We start from the raw sequence: 24,448 nt of genomic DNA, 5'->3' as shown, positions 1-24,448 counted from the left end.
GTAATGGATCATGCTGTTTTATATCCGATACGATCACATGCTGAGGTCATTTATTTCATATGGAGCCTTGAGGTCCAAGTTATTCTACAACCATTTTCTTCGTCTTTCTTTCTCACATTCAAACCAACAGTGTTAGGAAGACATGCATTACTAGTAATAACGTTACTTTACCCAGTAACTAGTAGTGAAACAAATAAGATATGAATACGAAAGATATGAAAAGTAGCTATGAATAAGATATAGCTTGTTACAATGTTACTTTTGCTGCCTCACTCCTACTGATTTGAAATCCAACAATCCAATCATCGCTAGATCTATTTTCATAACTGCACCAAGAAAGAGGGTAAAGTTTACATTCAGTGGCTGGAAATATTTCTATTCAATATTGCTGTCAAATGTAAGTTGTGGCATTATGTACTCTTGCATTACAAGGTTTGTCCAACCAAATCCTTTTGATCTTGATATACATTATTATCACCTATTATCAAAAGTCAAAAGCCAACATACATACATGAAAAATAATTGCACTGGATCATAACTCTAATTAACATCAAGCTACACATGACAGTTTATGATATTTATCATCATCAAGTTGGACAGGCCATAAATTTTGAACATGTCAGAGAAGAAAAATTTAGCTGTAGTACCCTAATAAAAAAGTAAGAGGTATTTCCTGACATATCGCTTGAGACTTACTGATATAAAAATAGTAATTAAACTTTATTTGGAGTACTACTTGTCCACAAGGCACATTCATTAATATTAAGCCTAAAATATGCTTTAATGTCACTATTGATGAGGATTTTATAATCTTTAAATAATATCGGTCTTTAAATGCAAGATATTTAAAGTGTACCTAAAGTATACTTGCAATACTTCCACTTAGCAGACTTTAAATATACCAGTTTAAGTCCAATTGCAGGGCATTTTTATTAAATGAAAAATATGCATATGTATTTGTGGTATACTTAGCACAAAATAAATGTATGTTAAATACATTTCAGTATATTTATTTTTCACTAGGGTTAGGGTAGCTGTGGTACTGTGAAGCTTTATTCGTTTCCACAATATCTACCTTATTTTCTCCTGAAGTTACAGACATGTATGTTTACATATATACAGTAAATAACCATTTGCATACTGTATGTATTGAACAGCGAAAATAGCATTTATTTGACCAAAATTTAGGAAATGTCAGCAAGCTGAATATCTAGATAGTGCAGTGAATATTTATATGGCTTACCAATGAATGGGACGCTACATCTTTTTCAAAACCTGTTGGATATTGACTAAATATCTTCCATACCTTTTGGATTCAATAAGATTTATTAAGAAACAGGCAAGAATGAACTCTTAAATGATGATCATAAACCACAATTCCTGTTCTTTCTGACAACAAAGCACTTGAATGTGAAAAGCTTGTAATTACATACAGTAGGAAATTTTGGTTACACTTTATTTTAAGCTGTGAAAGTGTAATTATACATTTAAGTACTGAGTAATATTTCTTCACTACATGTACTTACTATATGGTAAGTATAATAATAAGGGTTGGAATTAGGGTTTGGTTTAGGGTTACTTGAATGTAATCATGCATAATTAGTTATTATTATAATAGTAAGTAAATGTAACGTGTAACAACGACACCATAAAATAAAGTGCTACCAAAATTTCCTATAGCACATAAAGGCAACATCATAATACACTTTTAATCACTGTAAACCACCACTGAATATTAGTATGACTTCGGATTGTGATCTAATGTGGATTTTGATTGAAAAGAATATGAGTAGAAATTATCATTCTGTCTGAAGAAATAGTAAGTAAAAATTGTAAATACTGTATACCCTAACATAGAAGTCAGAAGAGAAGAAAGGGCACAATTACCAATTTTGTGGAAACTAACAAAAACAGTATATGAAATGAATATAATTGTATTTTTTAATACCTCTCCCAAATTGTATTATGCTTATTCTGTGCACAATTTGTTCTAAAGCAATGTGAAGAAAATCATAGAAACCCCAAATCTCTCTTCTACAAACCCGTGATAAGGAAAGTGTTTTTAGGGTCATTGTGTCAAGATGTCTTACAGCAGTATCATGTACAATTCTGAATGTTTTCAGACTCAAGTCTTACTGAGGACATTTTTTTTCTTCTACATTTCTGCTGCTGACACAGCCCGCAGCCGCATGTATAACAGGATTAAGACAATCTGCTACTGAGACTGATAATCTTATGCACAGGAGGGGAAACGCCTCACAGTTTCTCTTTTCATTTATTTATCTCATCCATTCGTCTATTTCATGCACGTTTGCCTCGGGGTCCGCATTTCTGCACATTCGCTGAGCCGCTGAGCGGCGTTCAGAGACGCTAACCTCAACTGCTTCACCTTCACCGACAGAGCCAGACAGTCATTAATCAAAATGAAATGAAGATTTGAGTCGACGCTGCAGTCTGAGAGAAACACACTTTGAGGAGAATACACTCCTGCATGGCAGAGATGTGTTGATAAACGACTGCGTCTCTCATTTCAATCAGCCTGTTCAGTGATTCATGTTTTCGTTGAGGTGTAAGACGAATATTTTTTTGAAAGGTAATGCCACTGAGACTAAGTATTTTGGCAAAATAGAAATTGTTTTCAGTTGATTATGCAGATTTGTTCAGCTCTGGGCAAATAGCTGACTGATTATTGATTAGGGAAGTGAAGTCTGCGGCATCAATTGAAGTCGTTGTTTCAGATATTGACTGACAATAGAAGAGCCACTGTAGCATTAGTGATCACTGTTTTGGTGCTATACGTTTAAACCTCAAACAAGCTGTTTTTTACCATCCAGATATCAATACTATTTTAAAAGCAAATGGGTCATTCTATGGAAATGTCAATTTTTCTGTCCCTAGCCTTTACAGAAATATTACACTTGAAAAACACTTTAGGGTTACAATTTATTTATATTTTTAAATAAAACAATACGTTACTTGAACAATTCAATATTTCATTTTATTTTTTAATTAATTAATTCCAAGCACCCCAAAACCGCTCATCACCACAGCCATATACAGAAGGAAAGTGCTTGATTTTGAAGTCCAAAACTGTTTTTTCTACCATTTAAAATACAATAATGTATTCATAACTATCAAATATATGATAGAAATGGCATCAAAAAAAAAAAAAAAAAAAAAAAAAACACTGACAACATGTGGTTTGATACCTTGCAGCAGCCTTTTTGTAAAATGCATTGTGTGTGTGTGTGTTTCTGTCACATTAAATAATAATTTAAAAAAAAAAGCAAAAAACAATCTTGTTTCTTGAATTTTCACTTTTTTTCTGTAACTGACTACTTGTGCTGAAAAGAGAAATAATATTTCATATTTCAATAATATTTCCTAAAAACCTGTTGCCAAAGAAGTACGTTAACATCAGTGACAATAATAGTACATATGGTCTTTCAATAAATGCACAAAAATACTTATAAATAAATAAATAAATAAATAAATCATTATGCTATCATTTATGTGTATTCATAAAGTCAAAAGTTAATCTAACAGTGTGGTCTAGGTTTAAATGTTAGACAAAGGAATACATTTTAAGACATTTTTCCATATCAAAAGTGGACATTTCTGTAGAATGCTCCACATATTAAGAAAAAAATTTAGAGTCAAATCCTTATGTACAATGAAGAATTCCACTAATTAAATGCCTATGCACTAAATAATAAAGAAGGACATGAAATATTGACCTAAATTATTGAGTAGTTGGTAACCTGCAAATGTTACTTTTAAGAGAGATTTCTACCTGATTTAAAAAGTAGGTTTGCTGTTTAAATTAATGTGTTTTTTAGGTCAATTCAGCAATGTTATATAATAAATATATTTGACTTGACTGAATCCAGTTAGTTTAGATGTTACCATTTTATTCAGTGCAGGCTTAAAGGAAACATTAGATGCCCAAGTTGGTGCGATCCTTTGGGGTCGTCTGTAATATACTTTGGTTATAATTCCTTAATGGTCATGTAAAACCACTCCCTTGTTATCTTGTCAAAATCAGCAACACATTTTGGTGCATGTCTCTTTAAATGATAATGAGCTACTGCTCACTCCGCCCCTCTCTTCTGTTTTTTGTGTATTTGGTGGCACATTACCATCAAAAAACAAACTAATCCACTGCACCCTCAGTGGCTCTATTTTCAGGAGAAAATGAAGACTCTTATGTTAACTTTTACATCCAGCATTGCTTACGAAACATCGTTGTGACTACAGTTGCTTGAGCGTAGATAAAATGGCAGACAGCACATGGTGGAAATATGCTAACACAGGACAGTCCGTCAGTGGCCGTGGGCGGGGCTTGAGCAATATAACGTCATCCTGCTCGGAAAATCTAAATGATTGGCTTAATAATTGAGACTGCTTAGGTTTTGGGGGGATTATAAAAAAAGGAATGAATGGATTTTTATCATTGTAGGGTCACTGTGTTCACACACTGCTAAGACATATTTATATAAAAGTGAATTATGCATTCAGTGCCCCCCTTTAAAACATGAAACTATAATGCAGGTTTAAATCCAATTCAGCTGTTAGGTAAATATGAATGGATGAATTGTTTAAACAAGACCCATAAATCTGCCTTACCCATTGGGGTGCCGACCCCGTAGGCCTTGGAGTCTATGAGGCCTCCGATCTGTGTGAGGTTGCAGTTGCGCTGAGTGACAAATTCGATGGTGGTGGACTCCATAAGGAAAGCATAATCGGAGGTGAGCACGCGTTCGATTCCTTCCTCGATGCTCTTCACCATGACCGAATGTCTTCGACTGCTCATGAACTCCCACATCTTATCATACGTGGAGATCTTTGTTTTCTGGGACAAGAAGTCAAAATCATTATCAGACTTTTAATACATAAATGCTTCTCAACAGATAATATGCTTTCCTTCCATTTTGACATTAAATTTAAAAGTAAAAAAAAAAATAAACAGTAAACACAACTGGAAATAACGAGAACAAAATATACAAACTCCAGTACGAAAAATGATCGAATGTTAAATCTAATATAAGAAAGATTTAGGTAGACACTGAAACACAACAGCGAAATATCGACAGCTTTTTAAATGCAAAATGTACATATATCAGAAATGTAACTGTCATAACATTTATGAAAGTAATGTTGCAAGTGACCGAGTTCAATCCCATGATAAAACTCTCATTTATCACTAAATGATAGAGAAATTCTTTTCAGAAAGAAACCTTTTTTAATGACACTTTAATTTTTAAATTAAATCAAGAGGGAACTAATAAAAAGTAAAGTCATTTGCACTCTTCATATGAATAAATTTAACTATCATCAGTGCTGAATAAGAATGAAATATACAAATCACTTTGTGTTTCACTCCTTTTACTGATTTGTGTGTTTGTTCTGACTTTGGTTTTAAATGAACGAATGAATAAATAAATAAATAAATAAATGCGGTAACATTTTTAACATATGATAATTATTTATTTAACTCATAACATGAATTAATATAAAAAATAATTATTATTATTAATTGAGTTCACTATTCTGAACCTCAAGCAATTCATAAATATTTGTCTCTAAAGTTGTATGCCTAAATACAAATGGGTTCACATTGAATTATCAATAAACCACCCACAGACCAGCTTTTCTCGCACACACTGCTTTCTTGCTGGAAACACAAAGCACACGCAGGTATTTTTTCAAAATAATCTTTTTAAGCAGAGGCATACAGCTATTGGTTAAAATGTCATATTTTTGCCCCCTTTACATGATTACTACGGCACAAATTGTGGCAGAAGCACACAAATCTGTTTATGACTAATCCTGACTAATCTCCAAAACTGAAATGTGTACCGACAGCATGCAAAATTTAGCATACAAAATAACACCATCTTATTCCAGTAGAACTACAAATAAACCCCCCTAATCAACTTAGATATTAAGGTTAGTAGCGAGAGAAATTGTTGGCAATTGCAAAGAATCTTCAACCATTTTAAACTCAGGTCTTTTTGTGCCTCTGAGAACACATCTGATGGCATTTGAAACCTAATTAAGTCACATACTCAAGGTCCTGCCTGCCATTATTGTGTGTAATGACTTTTTGTGGCCGGTCGATATTTTAGATCAACTGGGTGATTTGCCAAGTGCCTATCAGAATCTTCTGGAGTTACCCTTGACAAATCAGCCGACTGCACACGTAGACTACGCCTGCTGATGAGGCAAAACCATAGGGGCCAAGGTAAATAGACAGAAAGAAAGAGCAGGAAAGGAAAATTTCAAGTAATAATTAACCAAATAAATGTTTCTTCTCATTGGTGTATTGTACTATTCATCTTGTATACACTGTAATACATTTTTGTGAAGGCAGTCCACAGGGTTTTGGACCGTAACATTTTGTTAACATTTGGTAACTTTTTTTTTTTTTTTTTTTTTTGCTTCTTGACAGAACAAACCCCCACAATCCTTTAAGTGCGAGATGACGAAAGTCCGTCAGTGTCAGTTCACTAGTATTTATCTCTCATTTTTACGTCATTCACACTGTGATGCTATCTGTGCATTACGGCTGATTTGAGATTTGTGTGGATTGATTAGCAGTGATTTGTCGAATACTTTGATCATGCTGAAGTGTTCACAGATTGCACTACTTTAATCTGCTCTTGGTTCTCAATCTGTTCTGAGGCTTTGATTAATTTACTGCACACTACAATCAGACCAGAAGCATTCTCCTCTGTTGCTGTTATTCTTACAGATGACAACAGAAAGAAAATAAATGTATTATCTGTTCTGACTCTGAGACAAATGGTAGAAATCTGGTTGGTTTTGATAAATAGATGTTATTGTGGGAGTGATGTGTTTTTATTAAAAAAAGAAGAGAGAAAAAAAAGGACATGTTACAGACTGAAAATATTTAACCAGCTTTTTGACTGAGAAGGGACATCCATCAACTTTCGCTGAGAAACATATACAAACACATAACATTATTGATGTATTGGACGTGTGAAAGTAAACATATGAGCCTGCTTTTGATTCCTACATGGATATTTTGTCTTCCATTCTGCCCTATATAGTACTGCAGGTATGACGTATTTATGTATTTATGGAAATAAATTAGCGTTTTAGCACTTCTGGTTCTACGATTCTGAAATCAATGGCTTTTTTTGAATGGGTATTTGGTTAAATGCCTAAAATAATGTCTGTGGTGAACACAAGCTCAAGATATTTTCATGCATTATTCAATGCTAGTGTCTACAACAAGTGTCCAAAAAGGTTTGGTAAATAAAGACTGAAAGGGTTGTCGGAAGGTAATTGGTAGTGATGTTAAAGATAAAATTATGCTAATTTGTGAAGATTATCATATTAAACAAAACATGTAAGAATCATAAACTTGTGTTGGTCACAGAGCTCATTTTCTCCAATAATTCAAAAGCCAGTGGAAAAATCGTATTGGGTCCTTGTTGAGGGAACCAGAGTGATGCAAACTTCTTGGTTGGCCTACAAATATATGTCATTAAAAAAAAGCTATCCTTTACTTCATGCAGCTGAGGCTTAAACTGCCATGAAACAACTTCAAACCACATAAAAATATTAAAATGAAGCACTCTGAAAGGACAGATAAGGATCTTAATTGATGTCTAAATGTGTCCACATCTCTGCCTAAGAATGCAGGCTTCAAGTATCCAGAGCTGAATGTTAAGCAGTACGAACCTACATTACAGTGAAATGGTCCATTATTCCTTAATAAACTTTAATGTTGTGTAAAACACATTTTAACTGCGTTTAAACTCCACTTATCATATGTGATCGTGAAGTACTACTACATAATGGTCTCGTATTAAAACAAAAGACTAGGAAGCTTTAAGAGTTTGCATTTCAACTGAAATTCAGTGCAGTTCTCATGTTTTCCGATGTTAGAGCAGTGGCATAAAATAGACAATATATTTAAATGTATTGGCATTTATTTCATATTAAATTATGTGTTATCTTGTTAGAATATGAAAATGAATTTTGTTGATATTCTGACTTGAATATTTAAAAAAAAAAAAAAAGTTTTTAAAAATCTAAATCCAAACGAGAAATAGTCAAATTGAATAAATGTGCCAAACACATTAAATAAAACAATGGTATTAAATGTATTTAATCACATCACAGTTATTACATATTTATTAATGTGTTATTATCTTCTTATAACATAAACGTAATCATGATTTACCACAGTTGTTTGTAGCTAACATGTTAACAGAAATTGTTTTCTCAATGCAAATCTTCAATAATTCTTTCTTTCCTCGCAATTTATATATGTATAGACATGCCTACAGAGATGTAGAGATGTTTTGCCACTATGCCAGAGTTTTGCTCCTGAGTTATATACCTTCAGTAATAATTGAAAATGAAAATGATTTTTTGACATTCTGACTTATCAACATTTTACACACAAATCAATTATTAAGTAACTGTTATGACCAGTATTTAAAGGTCACCCAAGAAATAGTTAAACAAATGTGTTAAATGTATTAAATAAACAATGGTATTAAATGTTTAATCAAATTGCAGTTATTACATATTTATATATGTTATTATCTTGTTATAACAAATGTTATCACAATTTATGGTCCCACTTTATATTAGATGGCCTTAACTACTATGTACTTACATCAAAAAAAAATAAGTACAGTGTACTACTTGTGTTTATTGCGTATTGAAAAACACTTTTGCTGCTATTGAGGTGGGATACGAGTAAAGTTAGGGACAGATTTGGTGGTATGGGTAGGTTTAAGGGTGGGTTAGGGTGTAAGGCAGGGGTCACCAGACCCAGTCCTGGAGGGCTGGTGTCCCTGCAGAGTTTAGCTCCAATCCTAATCAAACACACCTGAACCAGCTAATCAAGGTCTTACTAGGTATACTTGAAACTTCTAGGCAGGTGTGTTGAGGAAAGTTGGAGGTAAACTCGGCCCTTCAGGAACAAGTTTGGTGACCCTGGTGTAAGGGATGTGTAATTATAGTGTAATAGTGTAATTATGAATGTATTTACAGAAATTAATTACAGATGTAATTACAAACAGATATATACATATTGGGATGTAACGGTACACAGATGTCACGGTTCGGTACGTACCTCGGTTCGGGGGTCACGGTTCGATACGATTTTAGCACAACAGGAAAAAAATACTACTTGTTATATATTAAATATTTCTATAAATGTGTAAACTGAATGTACTGAGCCATAAATCCAGCAAAGATAATAAGACTTCATCTTAAATATCCTCACTAAACCTTTGAGTTCTCCAGCACACAATGCTGTGTAGATTGCTCGTCTTTTCTCTGTGTGAAATATTCCACTGAGAGGGCCGTGTGCAATGAAGGAGATCAGTCCAAAACAAACATCTCCTGGCCTTACCCATAGCTCAGCCACTGATAATGATGCTGGAAACTGCAACAGGCAGGTGGCTGTCCATTTTAATTCACATTCTCATTATATTGACACACGCAGGAAGGCGACAGCCTTTGTGAAGCCGTACGGCAGTTTAACAGGATAAATCTCTCACGGAGACCAAAATGTGAAGATATTTAAAAAAAGCTGCTAACTATTCGTTTCACAAAAAGCAGACGCGTAGGTTGTGGCATGAGAAAGAAACAGAGAGATTTTATGTGCACAAGGAAAGGAGCATCCTTTGCATATTTGCATATTTGTGTGTGTGCGTAATGGCAGAAAGTCTCTTGGGTCTCTATTGTTAGACTTGTCAAAATGCCTTTGATTAAGCCTTATATAAATATATAACTCATAACTGCATCTTTTTGAAATATCAGATGTGTCTTGTCTGTATGCCCTATCCACAACATTCAAACAACAACAAAAAAAATGTTTATTGATTGTTAGCACAATTTCTATCAGCATATTTCATGAAAGTGTTAGTGAAGGGCATAAAACACATTAAAGCAAAACAGCATGTTGCGGATTTCCAAACGCCTGCTCAGATGTCAAAGGAAAGAACAACAAAGACTGATGAAGATCAGGAAATCTCTGAGTAGAATATTGGAAATGCAGCCTTCCTTTATAGTAACACTTTATTTTAAGAAACCAGTTCTCACTTATTAACTAGCATGTATTTTACTAGCATATCGGCTGTTTATTAGTACTTATAAAGCACATGTTTATGCCTTATTCTGCATGACCATATTTTAGACCCCTTAATCCTACCCCATACCTAAACTTAACTACTGACTATTAACAAGCAACAAATTAAAAGTTTATTGAAGCAAAAGTCGTAGTTAGTTGTTAATAGTGAGTTAACAGTTAATAGTGAGAATTAGACCTTAGCAAAACAGATACACTAAAGATTCATGCAGATAGACAGACAGATAGATAGATAGATAGATAGATAGATAGATAGATAGATAGATAGATAGATAGATAGATAGACAATCCTTTGGGATTTAGTATATACAGTCATGGCCAAAAATATCAGCACCCTTGAAATTCTGTCAGAACGAGTTTCTTACACCTCTCTACTGGATTTTTGAACACTTCTTCTTTTGCAAACTGCTCCAGGTCATTCAGATTTGAAGGATGCCTTCTCCTAATTGCTGTTTTTAGATCTCTCCACAGGTGTTCTATGGGATTCAGATCTGGACTCATTACTGGCCATTTCAGAACTCTCCACCGCTTTGTTTGTAACTATTTCTGAGTGGTTTTTAAATTGTGTTTTGGGTCATTGTCCTGCTGGAGGACCCATGACCTCTGGTGGAGGCGTAGCTTTCTTACACTGACTATTATGTTGCACCCCAAAATTCTTTGGTAATCATCAGATTTCATGATACCGTTCACACAGTCAAGGCATCCAGTGCCAGAAGCAGCAAAGCAACCCCAAAACATCATTGAACCTCCACCATGTTTGACTGTAGGGACTGTGTTTGTTTCTTTAAAGGCCTCATTTCTTTTTCTGTAAACACTGCCATGATGTCCTTTACCAAAAAGCTCTACTTTTGTCTCATCTGTCCACAGTACGTTCTCCCAGAAGGATTGTGGTTTTGTCACATAAGTTTTGGCAAACTCCAGTCTTGCTTTTTTATGCAGTGGTGTCCTCCTGGGTCTCCTACCATAGTGTCCCTTTTCATTTAGATGGCGATGGATAGTGCGAGCTGACACTGTTGTACCCAGTGTCTGCAGATCAGCTTGGATTTGTTTGGAAGATAATCAGGGATCTGTATCCACCATTTGAACAATCATTGTAATTTTTCATTAATTTTGCTCTTCCGTCCACGTCCAAGGAGGTTAGCTACAGTGCCATGGGCTGTAAACCTCTTGATGATATTGCGCACAGTGGACACAGGAACAGTAAGAGCTCTGGAGATGGACTTGTAGCCTTGAGAGTGTCCATGTTTTTCCACATTTTTTTCTCTCAAATCCACAGACAACACTTTAAACTTTTTTCTTTTCTCCATGCTCAGTGTGACACACAACACAAAGGTTGAGTCAACTTTTTTTTTTTTTTTTTTTTTTTTGCCCACACCTGTTACTTGCCACAGGTGTCTAAATCATGCATCACATGCACGTGTGAGCTGAGCACTCTGAAATGCCCTGTAAAATCTGTGCTTTCAAAGGTTCTGCTTGATCTTCCAGCCCATGAACATATTTTTAGGGTCTGAACTGGGCTCAAACTCATATGGCAAAATTGACCCACAATTTACAGCTGAGCAGATGGATACTCATGATTATGGTAAGGGGCATGTCTTATCTGCAACATGCTCACGTGATTCACCAATCACAACACAATGGGGCAGCTAACCAATCAGAGCACATTTCGTGTTTCAGAAGGAGGGGTTATTACGAAAGACTGGAATGAGAGGTGCTGCAGTAATGCAAAATATGTGAAAAAGGATGCATTTTGGAACAATCAAGCATGAAAATATATTCTACACCCCAAAAAGCAAAATCAAAACTTCATAAAAGGGCATAATAGGATCCCTTTAAATAAATAAATAATTATGGTGTAGCTTAAATGGGTGGTTTTAGGGCAGTTTTGTTATCTACAGTACTTTCATGGGGGCAAATTTGTCATCAAAAGCATAGCTAAGCAAACCCACACAAACTCTTGACAGTCCCGACAACAGAGATTTTTTTTTTCTTCCTGTTTTATGAAGGCTTTCTGAACTGTCTATAGGCTTTTTATTTGAATTTCATTTTAATTGCTCATTAATTTAAGTACAAATGTTTCAAGTACAGATGAAAAACACTGCCTATTCAGTCATCTAGAGCTAGAGTTGTGCACTGCAGCTTGCACACTGCATGTCATTTCATGTCTGTAATACAGCTGCACAGTCCTGAGATTATTTGCTTTTATTCAGTAGGCTCTGGACAAGCACTGCTCTTCCATCATTTCAACCTGAACTCTCACTGTGACCATTGTAAAAGTATAATGCACTGTAATCATCCATGTTATTATTTCACATAAATTCAAAGTGTAAGAATGTGAGAAATTTTCTCAACCTACAAAGTGAAGTTTAATAGAGAACTGTCTGTATTCTCTACATACATTACGTGCAACAACAATAAATGATCGTAAATGAATCTTAAAAATAGCCTAATTTTATTAAAATACAGTGAACTGAAAATTAACATTTCAAGTAATTTACTTAAAGGGCACCTATTATGCCCCTTTTTACTAGAGGTAATATTGGTCTTGGGTGTCCCGGAATGTGTCTGTGAAGTTTCAGCTCAAACTACCCTACAGATCATTTATTATAACATGTGGAAAATGTCATTTTTGGGGCGTGTCTAACCAAGATCTGTTTTGGTGTGTATCACTTTAAATGCAAATGAGCTGCATTTCCCTGCCCATCTTCTGAAGAGGGTGTACTGTATACATCTCTGCTTTGCATACCTACAGCGATAAACAGCCGGTTAAAGCAACACAACTGAGAGCCAGAGAACTGGTATTCAGCCGTACATGTATGAACCAGGGTCAGACAGATGAAGGAGAGACTCCACCAGAAGAAACATCAATGAGAATGAACGTTTGCCAAAAGCACCTTTAGCCAACTATGGTGGCAAGTTCTATTGTTACCAACATCGTCCAACGATTCAGTGTTTCCCAAAACCATAGTTCAAAAGAACATTCGCAAAAAGCGTTGCAAACTTATGTGGTTGGAAGTACAGCTCTCGACCTGTGGTTAGAAGCATAGTTCCTTGTTAGTTAGTATGTTAGGCTCAATAAATTATGCTCTTTGGGACAATAAGCAAGCTAACATGCAGTACAATTTATATCTTCCATTCTATCTAAATATAAATACCAGGGAACCCTAGAGTATGACGTAAGAGGGAACCCGCAAAGAATCAAACATAAAATAAAGCGAAATGACAGCAAGCAGAAAATGAAGACTCTTATGTTCAGTCTTACAAACACAGAACTCCAGGATTGCTTACGAGACATTACGAGACAGCTGCTCGAGCACGGAGAAAATGAAGGACAATGTACAACCAAACAACTTACTGAGGGCGGAAACTAAGGTAATGCAGGACTGTCAGTCAGCAGCTATGGGCGGGGCCTAAACAATGTGACGTCACACTGCTCAGAGAATCAAAATGGTATGTCTAATGAGTCTGATTTGGTTTAATTGGGATTTAAAAAAAGGAGTGTGTGTATTTTTTATCATTGTAGGGTGGTTGTGTTCACACACTGCTAACACACTTTAAGTCCAAACACCATGTAAAACTGGATTTTGCATAATAGGTGCCCTTTGAAAAATATTACAAATTTGACTATGTACACATGATATTTGTCAATTAACAGATCATTGATTCAACTGACATGATAACACTTAAATGTGTAGTTACACTTACTACAGCAATAACAATTAATTAGCATTTCTGCAAGTAACTAACCCTAAACAAACCACTAAGAGTAATTACATGAGATAATGAGTAGATGTAATAGGCAGCCACTGTTACACACATATGTAACAGACCGAGTCTGTTACACAGCTACATATGTAACCAAAAGACTGATACATATGTGTTGCACACTTTATACAGCGTAATTAAAAATGTAAGTACACAGACATAAGCTACTTAAAATGAAGTGTATCTAGATTGTGCACTTCATGTGTATCTATACTGTACACCTTATCCAGCTGTACCTTAATTTGTTTTACCCCACCAGTACGCAGCTTAAATGCATGTAATACCTTTCTAATTACATTAAAATTACAGAATATTACACATAAGCTACTTAAAATGTGTAAAAAAAAAAGTGTATCAAGATTGTACTTAAGTGTACAAGTAGCTGTGTAACAGACTTGGCCTGTTATATATGTGAAACAGTAGCTGCCTATTACATCTACATATTTACAAACTGTAATTACAGGCTGTTCCATAACTTAGTTACATGGTAAGTACATTTTGTTTCATGTAAGTACAACGGTTACTACTAAGTACTTAATTAGGTAATTACTAATTGTTACCAACCTTAATATGAAGTGTAACCACTGACATAGCTAACTTACATTCAGTATTTATCTATATACATTCATTATAACTTTAAATTAATTTGAATAGTGCACATGATATGAATAATATTAATATGAAGCTTATAATAAGTACATTCAAATGTAAAACTATTATTATAAAAATTGTCAAGATAGGCTCAGTGGAAATATGTGCCTCTATATACTGAAAAAGTGTACCTATATGTACTAATCACTGCAGTTTCTGGGTGAAATGAACACTTAAGGCAGTAAAATTTGTATTCCTTTTCACACAAAGTATGATTTACACACAGAGTTTTGATTAATAAAGCCTGATTTTCACACAGTTACTGACACAATATTATATTATGGCTTCAAAAGAATTGTAACATCCTGTGCGACTTGAGAAAAAAAAAAAGGTTGATACTTTTAAACGTTATCGTCACATATACAGCTTCATATGAGTGAGTTTTCTAATTTAGTAGGTTTGACTATGCCACATAGTATCATCTAGTGTCACTTCAACCACAAAATTTCCCTAAATTGTGTCAGTTTTAAAATGTTTTTAAAATTGGTTCAAGCAAGATGGATTTCAGCCATTTTATTCCAAAACTATCTCAAATGAAATTTCCACCATAGAATGAATGGTGATTTGAGATGTGCTTGGAAGGGTTAAATCACAAGGGTCTACAAACATCATTGTATCTCTCCACAGGTGGGGCTGCTCTCTTTAACTGCTGCTCCGATTCCATCAGGAGCTGTGATTCACTTCCTCCGACTATCTCATCTCCACGGTCCAGGGGTCCTCCTCATAGGAGCCGAGAACAGAAAAACTCACTGAGGATTGATAAGACCAAGATTGCACAGGAAATATGAGAATCTGCTAGTAAAGGTTTTGAAACTGAGAACTGGCCGCAGGTTCCAATAAAACTTTCTCAACAAATTAAAAAGACGATGATAGCAGCTGGGGCGGTCAGCAAACAACTTCTCACCGACTCTTACCAGACTCAGATGTGACTGAGGAACAGCAGCCTAGAAAGTGAGCAAAGGTGTGCTCCTCTGTGCGAAAGGTTGCCACAGATTGTTTTGATACTGAAGGATAAGAGAGAGAAAAAGAGAGAGCGAGAGAGAGAGAGGTCGGGCTGCTTTCCCAGTGAGCCTGCTCCTCTTTTTGATCATAATATCTTTTGAAGCATAGAATGTGGCATACTAGACGTGACAGATAATAAGATGCCTCAGAGCAGAGAAGGACAAAGAAAGCAAACCTCCAGAGAAGAGGAGCACTATATCTGGCCAATACGTCTGCTGTGTTCTCCACCTGCTTTCATGGGTTAGAATATTCTATAATTTAATGTGTCAGCCTTAGGGCAGTATGTTCAGCACGGGGAACGCTTGGCTTCCAGATGGCTGCCGCCTAAAATGGCCATAATCTTCTCCTACTATAATATTGAAGCGGACCACAGAAGATCTCATGGCTGAGATTCTGATTTTTGTTAAAGCTGAGAGTGTTACATTTACGCAAAACATATTTTATGGCAGGTCTTTTTTAAAGAGATAAAGCTGTACTTTTATATTTGTTCTACAAAAAAAAAAAAAAACACTGATACAACTTTACAATAAGGCTCCATTTGCTAACATTAGTTAACTACATTGGTTAACATGAACCAACACTGAAAAACACATTTAAAGCATTCATTAATCTTAGTTAATGTTAATATCAATATTTAAAATTACAATACTAAAAACAGTTGTATTTGTTACACCTGTAAAGCTGGTCTTTTGAAGTAATATTCTGAATTTTACTTAAACAGTTTATTGAACATTTTGACAAAATCTAAAAAGGATTCAACTGAGCAAAAATATGAAATTTGGGGGGCAAAAAGTATGCTTATAGACATTGCAATACAATGGCGATTGAGAGACTAATACAGTTCCTCAAAAGCAAGATGAATCGTATTTTTCCAAAAATGCATGTATGAATAATCAAGTAAATCTAAGTTTCTTTAACCCAATCATTTTTCCACTTGGAATTTTACTAGCAATATACATTTATTCTCATGTTAACTTAATTAAGATTTTACAATCAATCAATATTTAGCATTTCACACTAATAAAACGACAGAAGGCATTAAGTAGATTGTGTACTGTTTTTTCAGCAAAGTTTTGATCATAGTAATAATTTAGAGGTTTTAGGAATTTGTGTACCAAATGTAATAAAGAAGTCCTCATGAACCTGTAGCTAACATGAACTGACAATGAACAGTTGTATTTTTATTGATTAACACTAACTTATACATTAACATTATAAATTTATAAATACTGTAACAAATGTATTGTTACTTTACTGTAACTGTAAACACAAGCTCGATTTCACTGTTGTTGCATGCAACATGTTTTCACTATTGTCGCAATAGGCAAACTCTTTTAATGGGCAGTATTCCCTTTCTGGTTGGAAGAGACACTTGCTATGTAATTTGGTTAAAGTTAGCTAACTGGTTGACATGTTTATAGCTAACCTCCTGTATAATCTGGTTTAATGACAGACATTTAAAGTAAACTCTATCGCCCCCTCAGGTTTGTCACTGCCAGATAAAAGAACACACATTAAGCTTGCCTGCGGTGCGTTTGCCAAACATTTCCGCACCATAATATGCTCTCACCGAGCATGTTTCAAAGTAAAATCCCACAGACTACCCAAAAAGGAATCATTTTTACAGGACAGGCGAAGTACATTGAGGAACATAGTGCATAACAGAGTGATCAAAGGATTAAAACTGTGAGCTCCCATTAGTGCAGTCATCCAGCTCAAACTCCCCAGTGCCTCATCAGCCACTCGCTAGCGGCCATTTCAATAAACCTCAACATATATTATTAAAATCATCTTTTTTTCAGCAATGAAACCCTTCGATGCTAAAAACCACCAACAGTTTCAAAGTCTAGAGAATGCAGCATTTAAAATCACCATTCTGAACTCTCAAAAAGCTGTTCAGTAGAATCTCACACAGGTGACCTAACATTACAGCATACAGGCCATCGCATTCCAGCCAGTTGTTAAGTCTAGTGTCATCATACATTACTGTTTCAAAATGCTACACACTGCAAAAAATAAATAAATAATAATGATAAATAGATAGATAGACATAGATAGACTCAAATTAATGTCATATATAGGCTATAAATCTGCAGCACATGTATACGTACAACGAATAAATACTTGAAATATATTTAATTTAGTTAACTGATAGACAAGGGAGAAAAAAAAAAAAAAAAAAAAAAAAAAAAGAACTGTCCGACACGTAACGTAGCCTATATTTGCTAAGTTTCAGTTCAATTTTGTGACAGAAAGAAAACTCAAATGGCAGATTCTATTTATGTTTTGTTTAAGTTGATTTTGCTGGTATGAGGACAGCTGAAGTAATCGCGCCTGTGCACACAAACACAAAACATATCAGTTCCAGGCTTCTAGCATTGCTAACTTGACAGCGCAGTTGGTAACATTACTTTATCAAAATAAAACACAGTGAACCAAACATCAGAGCACCCGCCTCACTGTGTCACCGTTAGAATGCGACTGAAGTACAAAGTCTATAATTTCCATAAAAAATAATAGTTTAGCATTTGGATGCATCGCAAATATGGAAATATTATGGAATATTTGAATTTGTGCCGAATGAGAGAGGTAGGATACAAGAGCACAAAGCTCCATTTCGCAGACAGTTGAGTGCGCAAGCCTTTAAAGTAACGTTATACTCCTTTGTCAGTGAGAGACGCGTACATAATCAGCACATGATCACTGTCTAGTGGGCTTTGTTTTCAAGTGCACAACTTCGCTGTTCTTCTGCTGGCGGTTATCAAACAGAGTTGCATTACTGCAGGCGCCGCCTTCTGGATTGAGGGTGAATTGCCTGTATTTGTTGTTTAAGGCCTCATGCACTGTACCGAGGTTCGGTAGGAATACATGTATCGTTACACCCCTAAGATAGATAGATAGATAGATAGATAGATAGATAGATAGATACTGTATTGTACACCATATGGTTTTAAAAGTTTTACTTCATGCTATAAATGAATAGTGCTTATAAACAGCTGTTGAGAGAGTTTCTAGCTGTTACTAGAGTCTGAGTAGAAGCATGGACCCGGAAACAGAAAATGTTACGTCACAACTTAACAAGTGAATTGGGGAAAAAACAAAATGTAGATTAAAAAGAAGAACATAAAAATATCAATCAATTAAATTAATTAATCTATCTTTTTTTTTTTTTTTTTTTTAAATAAATAAATAACTGCATAGCATGTGGACACAGATTTCTCCTTCTGCGTATTATGGTAAATCAAGAAAAAAAAATCTCATTCACTAGTAATTGCATGGATTATACGAACAGGAGATCTTTTCATGCAAAAATTCTGCCTAATTCACAGCACGTGTGTATGCATTTGAATCTGTTCTTAACCTTACTCTAATGTTAACGCATTTGGAGTATTCCAAATGAGTGACCACATACCCATAGTTTAGTAATTTGCATAAAACACGCCCAAACCATCTCCATGTCCTTTACTGCGTGTATACAATTTAATCTTAAAACGATTATAAGGCCACCCAGAGTAGTGATATTTGCATATGCATGGTTTCAGTTCTTCATACAATTTTATTAGATCTAGAACATATTTTAGTACTTTAATAATGAAACATGGTTTGTGTGTGTAAATGTTGGTACTTAGATTTCACACACAAATTTGTGCATATGCACGGCTAGTGAATGTGACCCAATGTTATAGATTATATAGCAGTAGATTACAGTTGTTTGGCTTGTAACAATAGCAAATCAATAACAGCTTAAGAAGCCAGCTGTGAAAGTAGAGATGTAAAGAGCCTAAAACCCCAAACACAAAACTATTTTAGCCACAAGGGTTTTATGAATGATTATGTTAGATACGGTTCTAAATTTCTGTGGTTAAAGAACTTAAAAGGAACCTATCTAATTTAAAGTGCAGTGTTCTTGATACTATCGAGCTCTGTGACTGTCTCTCTGTAGAGCATTATACAGAATCAATAAAGGCAGTTTATCAAACCGTCAATCACTCACACTGCCACTCAATCACTCAATACATCAGCACCTGCTAAAAGAGCATATGTGTTCAGCTCTCTGAACATCTGCTGTTCCTGTAGGAAATCTGACTGCAATGGATTACAGGCCTTGTCAGGACCAGGATGCTCTGAAAGAGCTACTCTCTCTCTCTCTCTCTCTCTCTCTCTCTCTAGTAATCTGCTTCAGTCTTGCTATCTACAATAGAATGTCTTTTTCTTTCAGTATTTACACATTGTGTGTGTGTGTGTGTGTTTTGTCAGAGTGAAAACAACACTTTCTACCTCAGTAATGTGTATTAATTCTATGAAACTAGAACTGGACATTACTGAATATGAGGACAAAAATGTTGAGCAGGACTTGATTTTGTCCTTTGGGAATTGTTTGGATCATGAAAAGAGATTCAACAAAATGGTTAGAACAAATAACAAACATATGTGACAAAAATAAATACGTTTAAAAACAATAAACAGGGCTCTACAGTGCGACCATTTGGTGCGACCAAAACTACTGCATACGACTATGAAAAAATATTTCGAAGCACCATGTGCGACTGACCCGATCAGCCTATTTGTGTTTGTGCTGAGGAGAGTTTCAAAGGTTTCTATGTGTTTTTGCAATGTATCACAGACATATCTCACGAATCCTTTCGTAAACAAAGTGTATGGGCCTCATTCATGAAACTTGTGTAAATACGTGTAAATTCTGAGTAATTTCCACGTAACACAGACCTTCCCGAAAACTCTCCTCCGGATTCAAAGAATTTTATTAAATATAAAAAGGCAGTAACCACTAATATTGACTTCTCCATTGTTATAGACAGTAGTCATACAAGTGGGATGGTTGGGTTTTGGTATTTGTCCCGCCCCTCCTCTTTTTACGGCGGGGTGAATAGTGACAATAGTGATATTTTACAGTTAAAACTAAAAAAAAAATATAATAAAAAAAAAAAAATTCATGAATTCGAAAGTTTACATTAGAACGGCCTTACGAACGATTTACACAAAAATACGTTCTGCTCGTGTTTCATGAATAAGGCCCTGTGAGTGTAAATAAGAGATTCATTGTGCGCTTTGTTGATTATATGGAACTTTTAGTTCAAGATCACGATGAACTAAGATGAGTGACCGCTTTTAATGATTTTTAAGGGAGTTTGTAAATGAGATATTGATTTAATACAACTGTTAAATAAAAAAGAAGTTAATATTAGGTGACTTACATCATCTGACTATAACACTATTGCCTGATTTTGCACCATTTGATCGTCAAAAATGGTCTGAAACAAGTTACAACTGAGCCGCTGCGCATCTCCATTCAAACACAGCATACAATGTACATTTTTAAATGAATCTAGTGAGTCAATGATTCAGTTTCCCATTAATAAAGACAGGGCCTGCATCCCAATGTGCATACTATCCATTCTAAATTCTATGTGATAGTAGTAATTTTCAATACCATTTAGGGCAGATAGAGTGGATAGTTGGCACGTTGGGACACGGGGAGGCACTTCCTTTATTCCTGAATAAATTAGCTGTTAGAAAAAAATCTAATTAATGATATGATTCAGTAATTAAATTAGTGACTTTCTGCCACTTACTGGCAGTTTTAGTTTCATTTTTAAAGTATCTTCTTTTAAGCTATTTAAATCATTTAATATTTCTATATTCCAAATTTTATATTTAAAACATTAATATCAACATGAATTTGTGAACTTGATTTCACTCTTGCCACCTCTGAGCCTCATTAAACATATGAAAATACACCTACAAGCTACTTTTTTGTTCTTCTATGCCACCTCTGTACTACAAACTAATTTTGTTAATACTGATTACATTTGATTGATAACTTATTCTACCTGTTCTTATTCTGATCTTTTCATTAGAAATTTTAAAAAGCTTAAAGAGGTCCTTTATGCTTTTTCACTTTTTGCATTTTAGTGAGTGTGTGTTGTGTATGTTTTGCCATAAAATAGACCTACAAAGTTACAAATATCAAAGTCCACTGCAAAAGGAGATATTTCGTTTTTTTTTTTTAAAAAAAAAAAACCTTTTCAAGAGCTACAATGAACAGCTCCTTTGGACTATAGCGTTTGTTTTCCTGATGTTACGATGTCACAACGCGGCCCATTAGAATATCATTAAAATAAATCCTGTCTATGGAAATTCGAATGACTGGGGGGTGGGTAGAGACAAGGTGTGGAGAGACGCTTCAAGTAGCCGCAGCGCTTGTGTATAAACACAAGTTTAAAAAAACAAACCAAAAATATTATGATGGCATTTAAAATGATATTATAGTAGCATTTAACATCATTATATGCTCAATGTAACTGAAAATGTAATAAATAGGATAAATAGCAGAGGCAGATAGGAAAGACAAATGCCCTTTGTAACAGCTTACTCCTCTTTTGGGACAGTGGTGGCTGAGGATTTCACTGAACTGGTTACAAACGCTGGACATTCAAAACCACACAGAGGAGACGCTCTGCATGCTGTGATCTCAGAGCAAAAATGTTGACTTAATAAGAGACATTTAAGTGTCGCAGTGAACATGTTCACAGCCCCCTGGGACTGAAGAAAGAAATGCAGAGTAGATCTCCCGCATACAGACACTAAATAGAGTGCAGTCATAAAATGCTTTCAACCTTTGTCACTTCCAGCAGTCCAAAGCGATAAAAGCTCTGAAACACAACCTCAATTATAAGGTCAAGTATAAAATCTTCATTCTCAAACATTTTGCGTTTTATTGCATACTTCAGATCCCCTTTGAGAGCTGAGATTTCAAATTAGGACACTGATAAGACAGCACTGATAGCACTTTTACCCTGTCATCACTGTTATACAAAAAAGAAACTCCACAAAATGTGTTTTATATGTATTATTGTTTTCCATTTATACAGTACATTTATTTATTAAAATGGCTCAATATTCAGGTATTTTATTTATTTATGTATCTATTTTTCCTTCCCTCTCAGGTGTTTCTATAGAGAAAACATCACAAACCAGATTCTGGTGTCACATAACATGACATCAGAATTCATTATGCCAGAGCATCCGACTGGCATGAGCGTTTGAAAGGTCTCCTCACCAGATGTCTTTAACAATGTAATTAAATCAAATCAAATTAGGAGAGGATAACATACAGTTAGCTGGCCATTATCGCAAAAATAAACGTTGACAGGGTGATCTGGTTATGTACCATCCTGATGTGGTCCATTCTGCGACAGTGACTGAATTACTGTACATTAGCCCTCTAATTATACATCTATTTACCTTAGAAACAAATAAACTGCCATAAGATACTGGAGGCAAAAGAGCCAATAAGACATTAAATGCAACGGTCAAAGGTCCTTAATTGGCTTGATTTTACATGTGCTGCACGCGATATGACGGGCTCAACTCACCTTAAAGAAGGTCATTGTAGCGCCATCCTCCACCACTCCATACTCAATTTTGGTCTGCTTGGCCAGGTCATCAGCCGAGTCAATTGGAGATTCCATTCTCTCCACGGTAAGAAAGGCGGCTAGGTTGGCCGTGTAGGAGGAGATGATGATTAGGGTAAAAAACCACCAGATGCCTCCTACTATCCTGGTGGAGAGGGCTTTGGGCATGAGCTCAGATCCTAGTAGAGAGGAGCAGAGATAGCAGTCAGGGAAAAGCAGAAGTCTCAATCTCAAAGTGAGGACCAGTACCAGATGCACAGACCCAACCCAGTGCAGACTCAACAACTAGTTGTAAGGAAAGACTTTGCTTGCTGACAACTGGCATGACATATCTATGCTAACCGAACACGCCAAAGTCAACCGCAATGAAGGTGGGAATTCATTTATGTTTTAGGAGAATTTATGTGGTAAGACTTAATTAGATTACAGACTGTCAAATTTGTATTAAATCATAAAGGGCTCATGATTTGCTTCCGTCTTTGAATTGCCCTACACTCTTCAGTCCATTTGGCTTGTGAGTAAAAGCCAGAATGAAGAACCATTTTATGTCACAACCTACGTATCATTTCTGTTATTTCTTAATCAAGCTGTCACCATGGCCATGCAGAGGAAATTAATTGATGGGGTAAAGTCGGGACAATAACTAGTTGTACCAGGAGGAGATGTCAGAGGACAAGAGCACAGGGAAAGAACTGGCTCCTCTTCTTAAGTTCTATGAGTCAGCTGTAAGCTTTGATCTGGCACACTGAGTCCATGGCAAAACACAATGGACTGTTGAAAAGATTAGCCGTTACATGAATTACAATTGAACTGCAAACGTGAGTTTCAATCAGGCCTCAACAGACCTGGTAATGCTCTAGTGACCTGTCAATCAAGTCCAGAGTTTGAATATATAACTCTAGCTAGCAGACAGCCCAAACAACCATTGAAATGGGAAGAAAGAAAGTCAGAATCACTCTTCCCTTATATACACTAGCAATCCAGTTGTTAAAGGTGATGTGTGTATTTTCTAACCCATCAGAGACTACTGCAAACACTGTGGGCCAGATTTACTAAACAAGGCAGACTAGCATTTGAGCGCAATTCTATAAAAGCAAAGATGAGAGGGGAAAATTCTGTGGGTGATTTACTGACAAGGTGCACATTAAAGAACACAGATGCAACATTTAATTTTTATGATAATCAACGCAATCCACCAAGAGCAGCGCAAATTACCACCTGCTTTTAGACATGCTTTTTTGAGTTGTTAAATAATGGCGCAAATACCAGTAATTTGACAAGCGCAAACGTTAGTAAATTGCATTGCTCGATTCATTTTAAAACTCTCCTCCACAAATGCATATTCAATAAGGTCAGGTGTAAAAATAACTGTCCATGCCTTTTCAGCGCTAATTCTTCACTGTGCATCTTTAGTAAATCCTGACAGTACTATTTTAACGCCAAAAGACGGTTTGTGCTG

At 35.4% G+C, this 24,448-nt stretch overlaps 1 protein-coding gene across 1 annotated transcript in view; it reads right to left on the bottom strand.

Moving 5' to 3' along the window:
• The window catches only part of grik2 (glutamate receptor, ionotropic, kainate 2), a 146,412-nt gene that overhangs the window by 14,749 nt on the left and 107,215 nt on the right, over positions 1-24,448 (bottom strand). The window contains 2 exon segments of the mRNA XM_051130397.1: positions 4,627-4,852; positions 22,951-23,168. Of these exon segments, the coding sequence (XP_050986354.1) occupies positions 4,627-4,852; positions 22,951-23,168 (444 nt within the window).

The sequence above is a fragment of the Labeo rohita genome, chromosome 16 (assembly GCF_022985175.1).
Source record: "Labeo rohita strain BAU-BD-2019 chromosome 16, IGBB_LRoh.1.0, whole genome shotgun sequence".
Taxonomy (NCBI): Eukaryota; Metazoa; Chordata; class Actinopteri; order Cypriniformes; family Cyprinidae; genus Labeo; species Labeo rohita.
Note: the sequence above shows the minus strand (reverse complement) of the source record. Positions and strands in the feature narration are given on the sequence as shown.